Consider the following 16,873-nt stretch of genomic DNA (forward strand, 5'->3'; position numbering starts at 1 on the left):
GATTTTAACGACTCGAGTCTGACTCGAGTCCAAGTCATGTGACTCGAGTCCCCACCTCTGATTTCTGGACTGGACAGCACCTATTGGTCGCTATGTGATTTACTGTGTCCAGAAAACCATTTTATCCCAATACAGGACAAAGAGAAATCTGTCACGAAGATATTAGTAGCGCCAACATTTGTTATTAGATATATCTATTAAATACGACTTAAAATAAAGATTAGAAAACTGATGTTTGATCAATTCTCCATGATACAAATCTATAAACAGTTTAGTTTCTGTTAGTTCTGTCAAGATACAAGAAAGGGCGAATTTCTATTTATATTGGTCAATCGTTTTATTTTAAATATGCTGTAGTTTGACGACTGTTATAAATATCACCACGTTTTGCGCACACAGGGGATTAGCTCAGTTTTTGTCGCTTGTTTTTAGAAATTGCAGCAGTGCGCCACAATAAAGGTACAATAAAGCTGATAAACAGGTGAAAAACCAAACTAGACAGAACCACTTCTGATTGTTTGCCAATCCAAACAAAAAAAAAGTTAAACCAAGCCACTACTGAGGCACTGGGGTCATGTTTCTCGACATGGGCAAAAGAAGGTTCAATTTCCAAACTTATTGATTGTTCTTGGTGATTTATTTTCCTCTTTCACCAAATAATTACAGAGTTTAAACTTTAATTTGTTCTCATGCTACCACTCTTGCTCTGGTAAAAACCATCGGCCCCAAACCCAAATGCCTGCTGGTCCTTCACCAGGCCCCTAAACTTATAGAAAGTGGACTGACCCACATTACTTCCTGTCTAAATTTAGAAAATAAATAAGAAAAATAATAAAACAGGAATAAATAAAATCAACAATTATCAACCTACAAATAAACTCTGTAAATAATACAAAAAATAGAAATGTAAGAATAAAGTAACACAATTAAAATGGATAAAGACATAAAGGAAAAATAGCTCCATCAACTTCTATTCCGACTTTTCTCGCTATGTATGTCAGTATTACGCACGACCCGTTGCCATGGCAACCGACAAACAACAGGTCAAAGAGCAGAGAGAGCAGAGATGACCGATCAGGGGAATCAACACCAAAAACAAACATTTCCCACACAAAAAAGTAGCAAAAACACTAAAACAGAACATCCAGTCTGTTACATTATGCTGTCAGGCTTATGTTATCTATATTGTGATTATTAATAAGTTTTCGCCTGATCACCGAGGTGGTTGATTAGCTGATTTAAACAGCTGCTCTACTGATGACTTGGTGGGTGGGTTGACCTGTTTTAGTGCTAGCGGAACCAAAACACACCGAACTGCGCAGCACGTGTTAATGTTATCAATGTCAATACCAGGCTAACAGTTAGGCTAGTATAACTGACCCACTGCTCACTTGTTCAATGTTTTCTTTAAATTAAAACATTTTCCTCACCTGTGAAATCTGAAGCCCTTATTACCATTATCTATGGTTTAATAGTGGTTGTAGTATTTTCCTGACCACCGATATTCCTGACTCAATGGACAGCAATGGCGCATGTGTGACTTACGATAAGTCACGTAATGTCCAGTCCAGTAATATATATATATATATATATATATATATATATATATATATATACACACACACACACACACACACACACACACACTGACAACATAAATACTTATTCAAAAATTCCTTTCTCCCCTCTCCGTGGGTGGTCTCTTTTCATCCTCTGAGCTCGGGTCCTCTACCAGAGACTCAGGTGAAGCACATGTGAGTACTTGAGTAATCAATTATGCAGACCAATCAAATGAGACGTCCTTGGGAAAAGTTTGGAGGTGCACTGGTTAAAAGGGAGAGGAAACCAAACAAACCACTGTTGTGTAAAGGCATAAAGACCAGATCAACAATGCCGAGAGGAAGGGAGACATCTGAGGACATCAGGAAGAAGGTGATGACAGCCCATCAGTCTGGGGAAAGCTATAAGAACATCTCCAAAAGATTCCAGCTTCATCCATCCACTGTAAGATAAATCATTTACAAATGGAGGGCACTAGGCATCACCCCAGCTCTGCCCTGAAATGGACAGCCGTCAAAACTTTCACAAAAAAGCACCAGAAAAATAATAATGCAGGTAAAGGCCAACCCACGCATCACCTCCAGAGAGTTGCAGATCTCTCTGTCAGCGTCTGGGATAAATGTCCATGCGCCTACAATCAGGCGAAATATCAATAGACATGGCATTCATGGGAGAGTTGCTAGAAGGAAGGCTCTACTCTCAAGAAAGAACAAAGCTGCACATTTAAAGTTTGCCAGAGAATACTTGGACACACCAGAGGCTTTCTGGAAGTCCATTTTCTGGACTGATGAGTCCAAAATTGAATTATTTGGCCACAATCACAGGCGCCATGTTTGGAGAACAGTAAACACTGAATTTAAAGAGAAGAACCTCCTCCCAACAGTGAAGCACGGTGGTGGTAATGTGAAAGTCTGGGCCTGCTTTTCTGCCTCTGAACCTGGACGACTCCATATAACCCAGGGAACCATCAATTCAACAAATTCTTGACCAAAATCTCCTGCCATCAGTCAGGGAATTGAATCTGGGACGGAAATGGATTATGCAACAAGACAATGACCCAAAGCATTCCAGCAAAAGTACCAAAGAATGGCTTAAGAGAAAGAAGATTTGCACTCTGGATTGGCCCAGTCAAAGTCCAGACCTCAATCCCATAGAAATGCTGTGGCAAGATCTGAAACGGGCAGTACATGCCAAGATGTCCCTCCAATCTCTTTCAACTGGCAAAGTTCTGCAAAGAGGAGTGGACAAAAATCCCAAACAGCAGATGTGAGACACTTGTTTGTGGTTACAGAAGATGTTTAGTTAAAGTAATGGCTGCAAAAGGAGGTGCCACAAGGTACTAACTGAAAGAGTTCACATACTTTTTGCACTTGACAGATTTTCTGTTTTTGACAGATAAAATACTTTTGTTGAATAAATAATCAAAATATGCATCTTTTTTTCTTTGTGTTCCTTATTTGGAAGGTCCGCATTACAATTTGAGTTTGGCTGTTCATTTTACATGATTATTATAACTTTTCTTTAGAAAACAATGGCCATGTTTGGATGGTTCACAAACTTTCAAGCAGCACTGTGTATATATATATATATATATATATATATATATATATATATATATATATATATATATATATATAGAGAGAGAGAGAGAGAGAGAGAGAGAGAGAGAGAGAGAGATCGTTACTCCTTTGTTTTGTATGACATGTCCATTCACTAGGGGGCACTGTTACACCAGAAACATTTTTCAAATACGTTGTACTCTTCTTCTGGTCTGTTTATGTGTTTGAGTGATGATCATGGTGGAATAAAGTTAAGCGAATAAACGAGAGAAGTTATTTTACTGACTAACATTGTTTCTGCAAACACAACTCTGTATCTGATGTTGGGCGGTATTTTTGCAACCCTGCAAAAAGCCCCTAAAATGTTGCTTTCTTATTTTTACAGACAACAGAAAATATGCTTAGTTCCCCTACATCTATTACAGTGCAATGTGCCTGTTTCACTTCATCTCACAAAAGAAAATGATCACATGATAAACTGAAGTGGCAGATTTACTGTGAAGCTGCAAACTATTCATAGAAACAACATTTATACAAAGACCAGGCTGCAAGTACAGAGTGATAAACCAGAAGGAAAAGATAATAAAATATCATAATTGTCCCTAAAAACAGAATTCAAACTAAAGAACAAAGGATAGAGAGCTGCTTCTCATCATGGCTGCATTGGCAGGTCAAAGCATTCTTTCACAAACAAATTAGATGATTTTGCTGACAAATATATGTGCTTTGAAACACTACAAACACTGTTTGTAGTGTTTTGCAACTCTACAAACAGCAAGTAGAAGTGTTGGCTCCTTATCTTTGCAAACAGTTTCACACCAGGAGATGAACATTGTTCCCCTTCTTCTATTATGGTGCAAAGTGTAAATTCCACTTCAACCATCATGAATTTGTCAAGACTTTGGGTGTTTGTGGGTTTTCTTTGTCTGTGTTTTTCTGTTCCTCTTTAGTTTTATCAGTTATGTTCTAGTTGACTTTACTTCAGCCTCACTTGATCATCTTGGCCTCATTAGTTTAGGTTCATTTATCTTGGTTAGATCTGTCTCATCCCTGTTTTCCTTTAGTTCAGCTCCTTAAACTGTTTTCTAGTTTATTGTCTTATTTTTTTGTTACTCCAGGTTATTAAATATTTAATAAATTAAATATTTATTAAATATTAATTATTTTGCAAAGCAGTGTATACTGTATATGACTGTGCCAAATAAATAAATAAATAAATAAATAAATAAATAAATAAATAAATAAATAAATAAATGTATTAAGATCTATAAAGATACATTAAAGATAAACTCAATGGTAACAGGGAAAATAACCACATGTTTTCGTACCCAACCCATTTAGCTATAAAAAGCATGAAGCCGTCACCACAGGCCTGTCTGTTCTCAAGTAAACAGATCAGGAAGAATTTGCTCAAAGTTTACAAAAGCCTCGGCAAAACCTCCTCTGCTAGATTATTGAAAGAACAATAAATGCTTTGGATTTGTTTTTTCTGCTCAGACTTTAACAACATATAGAAAGCAATACTTTCTACTTGCTCTTTGAGCATGTAGAACTGGTTGTTCCATGCAAAGCGAACCATATCCAGTTCACTTCCAGGATGACTGATTACATCATCTCTAGTCATTTCCCAAGACAAACACGTTGCTGCAAGAACAGCAAGAACTTGTTACTTCTCCATTCCTGGGGTCAAAGACTTTTTCAGAAACTCTGATGTTCATATCAAATATTTGATTTCTTCCCCTTGACTCAACAGATGCTCCTTTGTGTGACATAAAGTGAAACTATGCTTGTGTACCCAACCCATCCAGTTATATAAAGCATGAAGGCTTTAACAGAAAATATAGAAAGCAGTAATAATTTCTTTACTTTTTTCAGTAAAACAAACATCATTTGTGAGGCTACACCACCAGGCAGAGCTGGTGAAAGAGAGCATTCAGCTCTCTATGTTGTGCAGATTCATGAATGCCAATATAAACTAGCCAACAAGAACTCTAGTCTGCTCTGAGAGAGGATTCATTCTTGATGACCTGACAGCAAAGATGAAGCTTTGGAGTCTTAAATATATTAAAACTATTTTTTGTGACAAATGAAAAAGTGGTTTAATTAGCTGCTACTGCTGGTGGCACAATCCATTGTGAGATACTTGGCTGGTCCAATCCCTGCTGTCACATATAAACCAATGCCTTAAAAGAAAAAAAATCAGTTATTGCAACATATAAAAACTAATGGAGTTATAATGTGCGATTTAAATATTTCAAACCTAAAATAACTTAAAACATTTGATCTAGCTGCACATAAACTAAAGAGGAAAAACATCTTCACATTATATGTGAATAAGGTATTTGGTATAGACTTTTCCATGGTAAAGAATATTCTTAAGCTGAAGTGTTACAATGATGTAAAGTGTTCAATATTATATAAAAAACTCAAGTAAAACACTTGAAGTCTTTGTAAGAAACGAACAAAAACACATTAATCCAAAATGTGGTAAATGAGAAAAATGATGACTTGATCAAACTTAAACAGACTTTATAGTAAATAGTCCAAATTCTTCATTTTCATCCTCCAGGAGAACGAGCCACTACTGAAAGGCTCAGATTCTTGAATTTGATCATTTTGTCTCGTTTCAGCTCAACTTTTCCCTCATGTTTTCTCTCTCCTTATGGAACCCAGGGTTTGTTATCCATGCCCAACCAGAAATTTTCAGCACAAGAATTTGCATATCTTCGTTTACTTTTCAGACACTGTCATTGGATTAAATTTGGAACAGTGTAGTGCAAAGATTCAAAATCAATTTACCTTTCAGGTGTTAAGAGCTAGAAAGTCCTTTATTTCACCTCTGTACCTTTGTAGAAGAAGGAGAGCCAAACGACTTGAGTCCACAAATGGATAAGATGTAAAGATGTGGATAAAAATATAAAAATGATAAAAGTGGTACAACTAAGAAGCACCATCATGGTAAAGATTTGACTAACGTTTAGCTGTAAATGCTACTTTGACATGTGCCTATGTCAAGGCCTATACGTCCAACTGGAACAGAAAAAAACAAACTAAAACAATTACAAGATAAGCTTAAGTGGCAGAGTTACTGTGAGGCCGCAAACTATTCAGAGGCAAAGATCAGGCTGCAAACACAGAGTGATATTTTTAAATATATTTAGTTGGTTCATTGGAACCAATTAACTAAATGCTAATGGCTGTTGGATTAAATGGTCTCTCTAAAGTCAGAGTGTGTGCATGTGTGTTGTTGTTCTGTCTCTCTGTTGCCCAGTGATGGACTGGTGACCTGTCCAGTGTGGATCCTGCCTTCGCCTGATGACGCTGGAGATTTGCACCAATACCTGTTATCCACCATAGCAGCATTATTATATCGGTTATCAATATTGACATAATTGTCATAATGTTGCATCTCTAATTTCTCCTAGAATAAACATTTTGAAACATGTCATAAAAGACTCAGTTTAAACCTTCTCAATGCTGCACTCTAATTTTACAGCTTATTTCAGCTGTTTTAAACACACATAGTATTATTTTACACCTGAAAACAAACACTTGTCTGGTTTTTCATTTGACACATTTACTGATCTTAGAAATAACTGATAATTAAAGAAAATATATTAATTTTGTATTAAGTTTATAAATACGTTTTTACTGTAAATAGTCAAATGTGAAGGTTTATCAGGCATAACTAAAACACATGATGTAATGAATAGATTATAAAATCTCCACTAGAAAGTCCTGAATGATCAATGCTAAACATCCTGTGGCAAATGGTACCAGAACTTTAAGATAGAAAACTAGCAGAAACTGCTAGAAATGCAAACCTTTTCCAAAAATTCATCAATAAATAAAATACAGGAGTTGATTTGTGTGATGTTGAGAAAAATTGAATATTCTTAGTGTTTAATGTAGCTAATCTTAATTTAGGTAGGTTTGTGTTAAAGATGTAACCTAAATAACTATGGGTAAGTATTTTCTGAACTTATATAAAACAGACAAGAGTTGGGGCCTGCAGGGGAGACTGCTTGTTGTTGGAGAGAAAGGGGCCTGTAAATTTAACTCTCCTATACAGTGTCTCCCAGGCAAGCAGTAACACAAGAGACATGATTCAGGGCTGGAAAGCTGGTGAAAGATAATAAAACATAATACTTATAATTGGGATCTAATTTGCAGGATATTTTTCTTAGTTATTAACATCATGTGTTGATTAGGAATAGTTTAATTTGTAGTTTTCTATTAACAACTACTATTAGTGTCTAACTTAGGCTAAACTATAATATTAAACATATAACCAAAGGGAACATTAATTAAGAAATGTTCAGAATAAATGTGTTTCTATTGAAAACTGTGCAAGAATATGCTGTAAGTGTTGTAATTCTTTAAATTGGTACTTTGATTTGAGAGGATGGAGAAGTTCTGAATTGCTTGGTCCCAGGCTCCTAATGGTATGGTTGAATTTATTGCAAAGACCTGTATTTGGATGGCTGCTCAGCGAGGCAATAAGACAAGATAACTTTTTGGTGAACTCTGGTTAAAAACAAGAATCTTTTGTTCAATTGGAGAACTTGAGAAACTCCAGGTTTCAAAACCTACATGATAAACTCTTGTTCGATAAACTCTTTGCTCTGACTTGTCTACAGAGAGAGAAGTCTGAGTTCTGAAAGGAAACAGAGCTGATGGTCGTGATAAAATTGCTTCAAACTTTTCAACTGAGCAACTTGAAACTGGGTCTATCCAGTTGTTTTTTAATTTAATTGCATAAATTAAAAAACAAGGAAACCCCCTTTTAGATAAAACCATGCACCCCCAGGGGAACAAGTCAGATTGCCTTTGCAAAAACACATGAACACTCTCCAAAGACACGTCTTTGCCTTTTTTCCTGCCTGCCCCTTAACTGATGGGACCAGTTGGGGTTTAACCTGTTTTTCCTAAAGGATCTTTGATGACGAGCGTAAATCTAATTTTAGGAGTTTCTGATTTTCTGTTCAGTCTGAAGTTTAAACCTGATTCACTTCCTGTGTTTTTACCACAGAACCAGTTTTTACATCCAGAGAATCAGATTCTCTGAGCTTTTCAGAGCCGCTGCTGGTCCAACTGGGCCTGATGGGACGTTTCAGAATTTAACCCCTGGTCCCATCAGTTAAGGGGTTAATAGTGAGTAAATTGACACATTGAGTTATGTGTGATTTCCTCAATGGTTATATTTTATGAATAATCCACAAACATGTAATGACATATATTAAGAGAGTTATCATTTAATCTGTGGTTCACAATGGAAGCTGCAAAGGCCCCAAATCATTTTCTATTTAGGGCTCCTGAAACCTTGGACAGCCTGCTGGGGCTCATTTCAGAGAGCAGAGTTAAAAAGCTATGGGATGCTGTGGTGGTGCAGGGGCAAAGCACAACCCACGTATTGAGGCCTTGGTCCTCGTGGCGGTGGTCACAGGTTTGATTCCCGGCCTGGTGACATTTGCTGCATGTCTTCCCCCCTCTCATTACCCTATTTCTTGTTGAACTACTTTCAAATAAAGGCCACTAGACCCAACAAAACCTTAAAAAAAAAAAAAAAAAAAAAGCTCTGAGTATTGCAGTGTTTCCCAACCCTGGTCCTTGCGGCAAACTCCCCTGCATGTTTTAGATATTTCTCTGCTTTGATATGCCTGATTCAGATGACTGCAGTTCAGCAAACACTTGTCAATTGAAATCACCTATGCTAAAGCAAAATAACACCTAAAACATGCAGGGCAGTGTGCCTTGAGGACCAGGGTTGGGAAACACGACCTGACTGTAATCCTGGAGGTTTTTGCTTTTAGAACATTAAATATCAATCAGGTAACTCGTTCTGAGTCAAGTTACCCCTGAGTTAAACATAGAAATATATTGAGGAAAATTTACCTCAATATTTTTCCATCAAACAAAAACTAACAAAAAAAATATTTGTGGTCAAAACCTTTGGAAATGTAATGAAATATTTTTTCACAAAAAAAAAAAGAACAAAAAAACCCGTTTTGCCTAAAAACATTTTTTTTATTCAGCTCACTAATTTTTTTTGTCATGAAGGAAAAAAGTTATTTGCATAACAAACTTTTATTTGTGCATGTCAGAAATCTTTGGTTATGATTCTCCAACGTTTGGTTTTGATTGTCCCTGTTTTGTTTGAACTCAGTTTTGATCGCTGAAAACAATGAGATCCTCGGCGGGTCCTAAGTATGAACGAGGTATATTCTGCTTCTAGCTAAGAATAATCTACTCCTGGTTTGAATAGTCTCTGTGTTGCAGTTTAACTGTAGAAGATAAAAGATGCTTAAGGTAATGAAAAATTAGGTGGAATCGCCCTTTAGCCATTTTCCGAATCAGAAGCTGGAATCAAAAATAACTTCAGCTTCATCAGCTAGCCTGTCAAATTAAAATCCAAAATCAGTAATTGTCACTGCTCTACATCAATATGCCACTGAACAAACAACCTGCAAATAGTAAAAATGTTTTTCCCCTAAACCCCAAAAATATAACATTGTAGGTTTTGCTGTTTTATACAGTAGTTATAATCCTTGTTGGTCATTTTTCCACTTACGTGCTATAATCTATTATTTTTGCATGACACAGACGTGATTCCTCTGACTTTTGTCACATTTTTTTGTCTCAGAGAAAAATGAAACTATGAAGTTGCACTCCTTCGCTGTGTGTTTAGTATTAAAATGGTAAATTTAGGTTTGCCTGGATTTAATAACCAAATATTTCTTCACTTCCTTTGTATTAATGTTGGTACAGATAATACTACTGCATTTGCTCGTAGTTAAAGTTCATTTCAACCACATAATTTCAAATGAATATTCAAATTTTAACATACATTTTCTAAGCAGTAAATATTACAGTTTACTCAGTAACTTCAGTTTTGTTTCACCTCTGAAATATTTTTTGCAGCTTCACCTAAATTAAATATTTAGTTTCCTGACATATTTTATTTTCAAGCAAAATTCTCAAAAATAGTCAAACTTCTAAGAATTATGAGGGAAAAAAGTCAGAATTCAAAAAAGTGTGACTGTGATTAATATTTACAAAATAAATGCTAGTCACCTACTGATTAAAGAAAGTGTAGTTTGTGTAGCTTGGTATCTCATGTTAATTTTATAAAGTTGCAATTATTTATCAATTGTGTTTTACTCATTTCAATACTATCATTATATAAATGCTACAAACCAAACCTATCGCCTGAGGGGTTTTTTAATAGCCAACTTCCCCCCATGTGGCACATGAACTTTATTTGGTTTTAATTAATTGTAATTAAAATTGAACTGGAGTGCAATAATTGTTACAAATTCTGAGGTTTATGTGATGTAAAAAAAATGAGACCAAAGTCATTTGAGATGTTTTACCATCTTTAATTTGACAACTTTGTACAGTTTAACTGATGCAAATTAATCAGATGGAGGGAAAAATGCATGAAAAAAAAGTATTGCAATAACTCTGTCATGTATGTATCAACACCTAAGTAACACTTTTCTCCACCACTTTTTGATTAAATGTCAGGATTCGGTTTTATCCGTCATGGTTAACCAGATTCACACTCAGAAAACTTCATGTATCCCATAAGGCCAGTTCATCTGCAGCATTGATTATAAGACCAAAGAACTAAATCATAAAACATTTCTTGAATTTATTAATTATGCATTAATTTGGCATATAAACAATATTAATATCCAACAAAGCTCTTTCAATAACATTGTCCCAAAGTATTTACAACAGAATAAATAGAAGGAAATAAATGAAAAGATAACTTGAGACAGAGTATAAAATAGAAGTTACAGTAGAGACACAATTAGATTATGATGTAAAGAGCAATAAAAAGATAAAATGTGGCTCAGAGTTTTGTTATTAATTATATCAGCTTGGAGAAACAAAGCTGTTTGAAGTGATTTGCCATAAAAAGAGAATAAACTGGAATGCACAAGAAATTTAATTTTTAAACTCGATTTTAATTTTATTTCTCAAAAAACTGATGCATTTTGTAAAAAAAAAAAAAAAAAAAAAAAAAAAAAAAAAAGATTTCCCATTCTCAACTGTCGACATGTCTCAGATGTGACTTTACAGTCGAGTCATTTTAATATCTGCTCTTCATCGTGTAAAAGCCTATTCTAGCAGAGGCTCTTACTCTCCTACATTTTCAACTCCTAGTCCAGTGTAGAACAGGATGTCCGATACAAAGTTAACCTTATTCAGTTCACATCTAAGTTGATTCTTAACATCATCCACAGCATTTCCCCTGTTTACTGCTTTGTTTATAATTCTTTCTACTCCAACTTCTTTCTCTTTAAGCAAATTGCTCAAACTTTCAGCTTCAGCACAGTTACCATGAGGCCACGCCTGTGTAGCAGTAGTAACCAAGCCAAACATGTTGCTACAAGAACGGCAAGGAATTTTTACTTCTCCACTTCCTGTGAGTTCAAAGGCTTGACACCTTACCCAATCAGGAAGTTTGATGGTTACATTAAAGTATTTCTTGCCTTTTGGATAGTAGCTCATCACTGCATCAGCTACATCTTTCTCCCAGTACTTAAGGCAGGATGCAGCAACCATGATTTGGCCTGCAGGACCACCAGTGGTCGACATGGAGACGCCATAGTGCCTCACTGAATGTTTGCTGTTTCCACTATAGACAGTGATGGTGGAATAAGAAGCATTTCCCATCAGTCGATGTTCGAGTTCCTGTAGAGTTGTTTTAATTTCATCCTCAATCTGTTCTCTATTTATCTGACCGCCAGTCAGATTAATAACCTGAGATGAAACAAGTAATTAAAATGAATAAAGCAAAAAGTGAAATTACTCCATAGTGACTCACTGGATGTGTGTTGTTGCCATGACAGATGGAGATGGTGAAATACAACATTGTATCAGAAGCGTTTTTCTTCAGCTGATGTTTGAGTTCCTCCAGGGTGCTTTTAATGTCATCCTTTTTCTCTTTCAGATGAAAAACCTGAGATGAAACAAGTGTAATTAAAATGAATAAAGCAAAAAGTGAAATTATTACTCCACAGTGGCTCACTGAAACTGTGTTGTTGCCATGAGAGATGCGGATGGTGGACTCCACCACTCTGTTAGAAGCATTTTCCATCAACCAATGTTTGAGTTTCTGACATTTTCTTTCAAATTCATCCTCATTCTCTTGTCCTTTCAGATAAACAACCTAAAATGAAACAAGTGAAATTAAAATGAAAGAAGCAAAAAGTGAAATTATTACTCCTAGTGCCTCACCGAATGTTTGTCGTTGCCATGAGAGATGAAGATGGTGGAATACTCTATCAGTTTTATTCTTCAGCTGAGAATTGAGTTCTTGTAGGATTTTTTCAGCATCATCCTCAATTGCTTGTCCTTCCAGAAGAAAATCCTGAGATGAAACAAGTGTAGTTAAAATGAAAAAAGCAAAAAGTGAAATTATAACTCCATGGTGACTCACTTTAAATGAGTTGTTACCATGCGAGACGCAGATGGTGTTGGAACACAATGCTATTTTAGAAGGCTTTTCCTTCAACTTTTTGACAAGTTCCTTTACAACCGTTTTAATTTTATCCTCATTCTCGTTTTCTTTCAGATGATCAACCTGAGATGAAACAAGTGTAATTAAAATGAAAAAAGCAAAAGGTGACATTATTACCCCCTACTGTCTCACTGAAACTGTGCTGTTGCCACGAGAGACACAGATGGTGGAAACCGCATTTTTAGAAGCGTTTCCCATCAACTCTTTGACGTGATTCTGTAGGGTTGCTTCAATGTCATTCTCATTCTCTTGTCCTTTTATATGAACAACCTGAGATGAAATAAGTGTAATTAAAATGAAAAAAAAAATTAAAAGTAAAATTATTACACCATAGTGTCTCACTTTAACTGTGTTGTTGCCACGAGAGATGCGGATGGAATATGACACTTCATTAGAAGGATTATCCATCAACTCTCTGGCGAGGTGCTGCAGGGTTGATCTACTTGTATCCTCATTCTCTTGTCCTTCCGAAATAGAGTCCTGTGATGAAACGAGCCCAATTAAAATGAAAAGCAAAACGTGAAATTATTACTCCATAGTGCCTCACTGGATCTGTGTTGTTGCCACGATAGACAAGGATTTCATTGGACATCGACTCTTCATCAGAAGTATTTTTCAACTCTTTGATGAGTCTCTGCAGGATTGTTGTAATTGTATCCTCATTCATTTGTTCTTTCAGATAAACAAGCTGAAATGAAACAAGTGTAATTAAAATGAAAAGCAAAACATGAAATTATTACTCCAAAGTGTCTCACTTTATCTGTGTTGTTGCCATGAGAGATGGAGATAGTGGACTCTTTAATTTCTCTCAACTCTCTGACGACTTCCTGCATGGTTGTTATAATTTCATCCTCATTCTCTTGTCCTTTCAGATGAACAACCTGAAATTAAACAAGTGTAATTAAAATGAAAAAAGCAAAAAATGAAATTACTCCAGTAGGACCGTTTTTGAGGATCTACATATAATGTGCAACTCTGTTTTCGTTGTGCTGAACCACCAGATTTCTATTTATGAAAAAAGTCGATTTGTGACTGTGGCACCTTCTTTCACACGTTTGCTGTACCTCATCTGCACTTTAACATACATGTCATCAAAATACTTTGAGGTCAGTTTTCTGATTAGTTGATTTTTGAAAGCAGTTGGTTGCACTGGACTACTGTATATTGAGGAGAGTCAGAGTAAAGGGGCCAGAGTACAAACACGCTAAACCAGGGGTGTCAAACTCCAGTCCTCAAGGGCCGCTGTCCTGCAGTGTTTAGATGTGCCACAGGTAAAAAACAGTGGAATGAAATGGCTTAATTACCTCCTCCCTGTGTAGATCGGTTCTCCTGAGCTTTGCTAATGACCTAATTATTCTTTTCAGGTGTGGTGCAGCAGAGGCACATCTAAAAGTTGCAGGACAGCGGCCCTTGAGGACTGGAGTTTGACACCCCTGCACTAAAACCTTCATGTTTCATTGTAAAAATGTTCTTCAATGTCATTTTTATTCCACTTCAATATTATTCACTGTGAGTGAATTGATGTTTGTGGTTGTAAAAATCACAAAGCCTGAAACATTTGTAGGGTTATGAATTCTTTTACAAGACACTGTATGCAAAATGTCTGTACCAAATAAATACATCTCACCATGTCCAGCACACATGAAAAGGGACTCCTTCTTGGTAGTTGAGAGGAATAAAGTGTGAAAGGCTTTGGATGGGCTTCCTTTAAGCTATTAAATATGTCAATTTCATTACCAAAAAGTTCTTTGGGAGAAAACGGTGGACAATTAATCTTCCCCAAAAAGAAGATGCTATGAAGCATCTAGAGAGTGAACAAAACCCATAAAAAGTTATTTTTTTTACATGCATTAGAAGCATCAAGTGAATGAATGTGAAGCATCATATCTCAGCCATACACACCTCATCCATTAGTTCTTTAGGGCCGCTTGTAGCCATTTCCCTCATTTTATTAATAAGTAGGAAAGCATTTCTTTTGAAAAGATGACTGTCGATCAGAAAGTCCACTCTATATTGATAATAATGATAAAATTAATTAAAAATCATGCATCAAGTTTTATATTTCTATAAACTGACTGACTTACTCCCTCTTCTGCTCATCATCCTGTAAATAAGAAACAATTTAATTTATATTATTTTTAAAAAGCTCATTTCATTGATTATTACAGATAGAAATTTAATAAAATCTATAAAGATACATTAACAATAAACTTAATGATAACAGCAAGAATAACCATGTACAAGTATATCCACTTACCATTGTAGTTTCTGTTTAAATGATGTTGAGAGAAAAATGAAGCTCAACAGATCTGGTTTCCTATGTGAGACTTAAAGTCAGACTGAGTCTGAACCCAACTCATCATCTAGCTATAAGTACCATGAAGGCGTCACTACAGGCGTGTCTGCTCTCACACAGAGCAGGAAGTATTTGGTCAAAGTTGCACAAGTCGTGTCAAAATTTTCTCTGTCATGTAGTGGTATAGAAGGATCCCTAATTCCACACAAATAGTTTCCAGGTGAGAAGTTCCGGTTCTTAAAGTGGGCGTAGTGTAATTAGGAGCTGCGGCGTGTGTCGTCTTTGTTCTCCCACTGTGTGACTCGCGTCCTGTGGGCTCTGGCAGCGAAAGGCAACAAATCACCGGATGGTGCATGTTGCGCTGATATCCTGGTGGTAGATGTTCTCTCTCCCTGCACTCTCGCTGATCTTTGTCAGAAAATCTAAATTGAAGTGTGATCATAAGTAAAACGCCACTGCGCTGCGCTCCTCCTCTTCCGCATTCTGCGAATGTGTGTGTGCGTGTTTGTGGATTAGCAGGAAAAAAAAAAAAAAAAAAAAAAAAAAAACTAACGCTCGTCTAAGCTCCAGTTTGCTGCAGTTTTATTTGGAATGGTGACTAATTGACTTTCATAGGTCCCCCACAGTTGGACCATTGCTGCTCTGCCTGCGTTCGTCTCCCTGATTTCTGGACATTCGTTTTAAAGTCGGACTGCGGCGGCGTCATCCGCCTTCATTGAAGCGGTGTTTGGGGTGTGGCATCTGCGCGCCCATTTCGCCTCCTGCTGTGGCGTGGCCAGAGGGCCACGCCTGGTCCAGATGTTTTTAACTTGTATTGTCTATCGTTTCTATTTCTTTTGTTTACATCCCTTTTTGTTGTTTGTTTAGTCGGGCTAATATTGTTGTTAGGTTTAAGGTTATATTGGTTAACAGTTTTTTTTTTGTTTGTTTTTTTTTGTTTTTTTTTTTGCAGTTGCTGAGGTCCGGTGGCGGTGGTGACTGTCTTCCTCCTCTGCGTGCTATGATTCTTGAGTTTGGGTTGTCTCACTGCGTCTGGTGGTAAAGGTTTTTTTTGTTTGGTGGATTACGTCCCCATAGCGCCCCCTCTGGCCGGTAACTTCAGCTACTGCAGTTCCTTTGTTCCATTCTTAAAACTGGTTTTAAAAAGAATTTAATAAATGGTTTTTGTAAACTTAAAATTGTCTCGGATGTTTCAATTTTGCATAACCGAACTTGTGCCTTAAAAGGTAATATTATCTGGGTGAAATTCCCAGGGTGGTGTTATTGAGCAATCTATTAAAACTAAAATTCCACAAAATCTGAGTTTCATCTAGTGTCGCCACAGTTGGATTATTGGGGAGGAAAAAAACACAGCTCAAGTTAATCCACATTGTGCATAAAACCAGCTCATACATTTTGTGATAATCATAAATGATAGAACTTGATCTAATGATTTCATCATGAACTCTTTGTTTTCCAAGGTTGAATTACTATAAGAAGTTTAATGTTTAAAAATAAGAACCTGGTGCACAAGTTTAGTTATTCTGGATTTATGTTCCAAATGCACGCAGAGCCACATTTATACCCACAGAATGAAATGTTTTTCTACTGAGGCTCATGGACCTGATAATTGTGAAGGTCTGTAATTTCTTCTTTACCAGAATGATTTCCACCAAACAGAAATAACCTGATATGTTTGCTGTACTTGTCAAGAAAACCTGAGATCATCCCACTTCCTCATGCTGGAGACTTTAGGTTAAAAGTAACAAACTTTTAAAATTAATTACAGAGGTGACATCAAGACCCAACAGTAGTCAAACTGTAATAAAATTAATCTGGTTGTGTCCTGCAAACTTTGCTTTCTACTTTTTTCTATTTAATCATAAAAAATCATAGTCGGGCAGAGTGAGTCATGAAATGGGAACGGTAAGCTTCCTGAGAGAAAAG

General features: G+C 36.3%; 1 protein-coding gene across 5 annotated transcripts; it reads right to left on the minus strand.

Annotated features, from left to right (window-relative positions):
• Positions 1–10,482: 10,482 nt before the first annotated feature.
• On the minus strand, positions 10,483–15,823 carry LOC103143278 (uncharacterized). Of its 5 annotated transcripts, XM_016675178.1 has the most exons (12): positions 14,909–15,817; positions 14,736–14,755; positions 14,554–14,659; positions 14,279–14,455; positions 13,407–13,532; positions 13,199–13,339; positions 12,994–13,131; positions 12,784–12,921; positions 12,571–12,714; positions 12,160–12,300; positions 11,956–12,090; positions 10,483–11,891 (listed from the first exon to the last, which is right to left on the minus strand). In XM_016675178.1, the coding sequence occupies exons 1-12, from the start codon at positions 14,909–14,911 to the stop codon at positions 11,265–11,267; spliced, it is 1,896 nt and encodes a 631-aa protein (XP_016530664.1). In that variant the 5' UTR covers positions 14,912–15,817; the 3' UTR covers positions 10,483–11,264. The 5 variants fall into 5 exon arrangements, with proteins under 5 accessions (XP_016530664.1, XP_016530663.1, XP_016530667.1 ...); XM_016675177.1 differs by having other exon boundaries at positions 12,784–13,131; positions 14,909–15,820; XM_016675181.1 differs by lacking the exon at positions 12,784–12,921 and having other exon boundaries at positions 14,909–15,818.
• Positions 15,824–16,873: the final 1,050 nt, after the last annotated feature.

The sequence above is a fragment of the Poecilia formosa genome, unplaced genomic scaffold (assembly GCF_000485575.1).
Source record: "Poecilia formosa unplaced genomic scaffold, Poecilia_formosa-5.1.2 Scaffold107, whole genome shotgun sequence".
NCBI lineage: Eukaryota > Metazoa > Chordata > Actinopteri > Cyprinodontiformes > Poeciliidae > Poecilia > Poecilia formosa.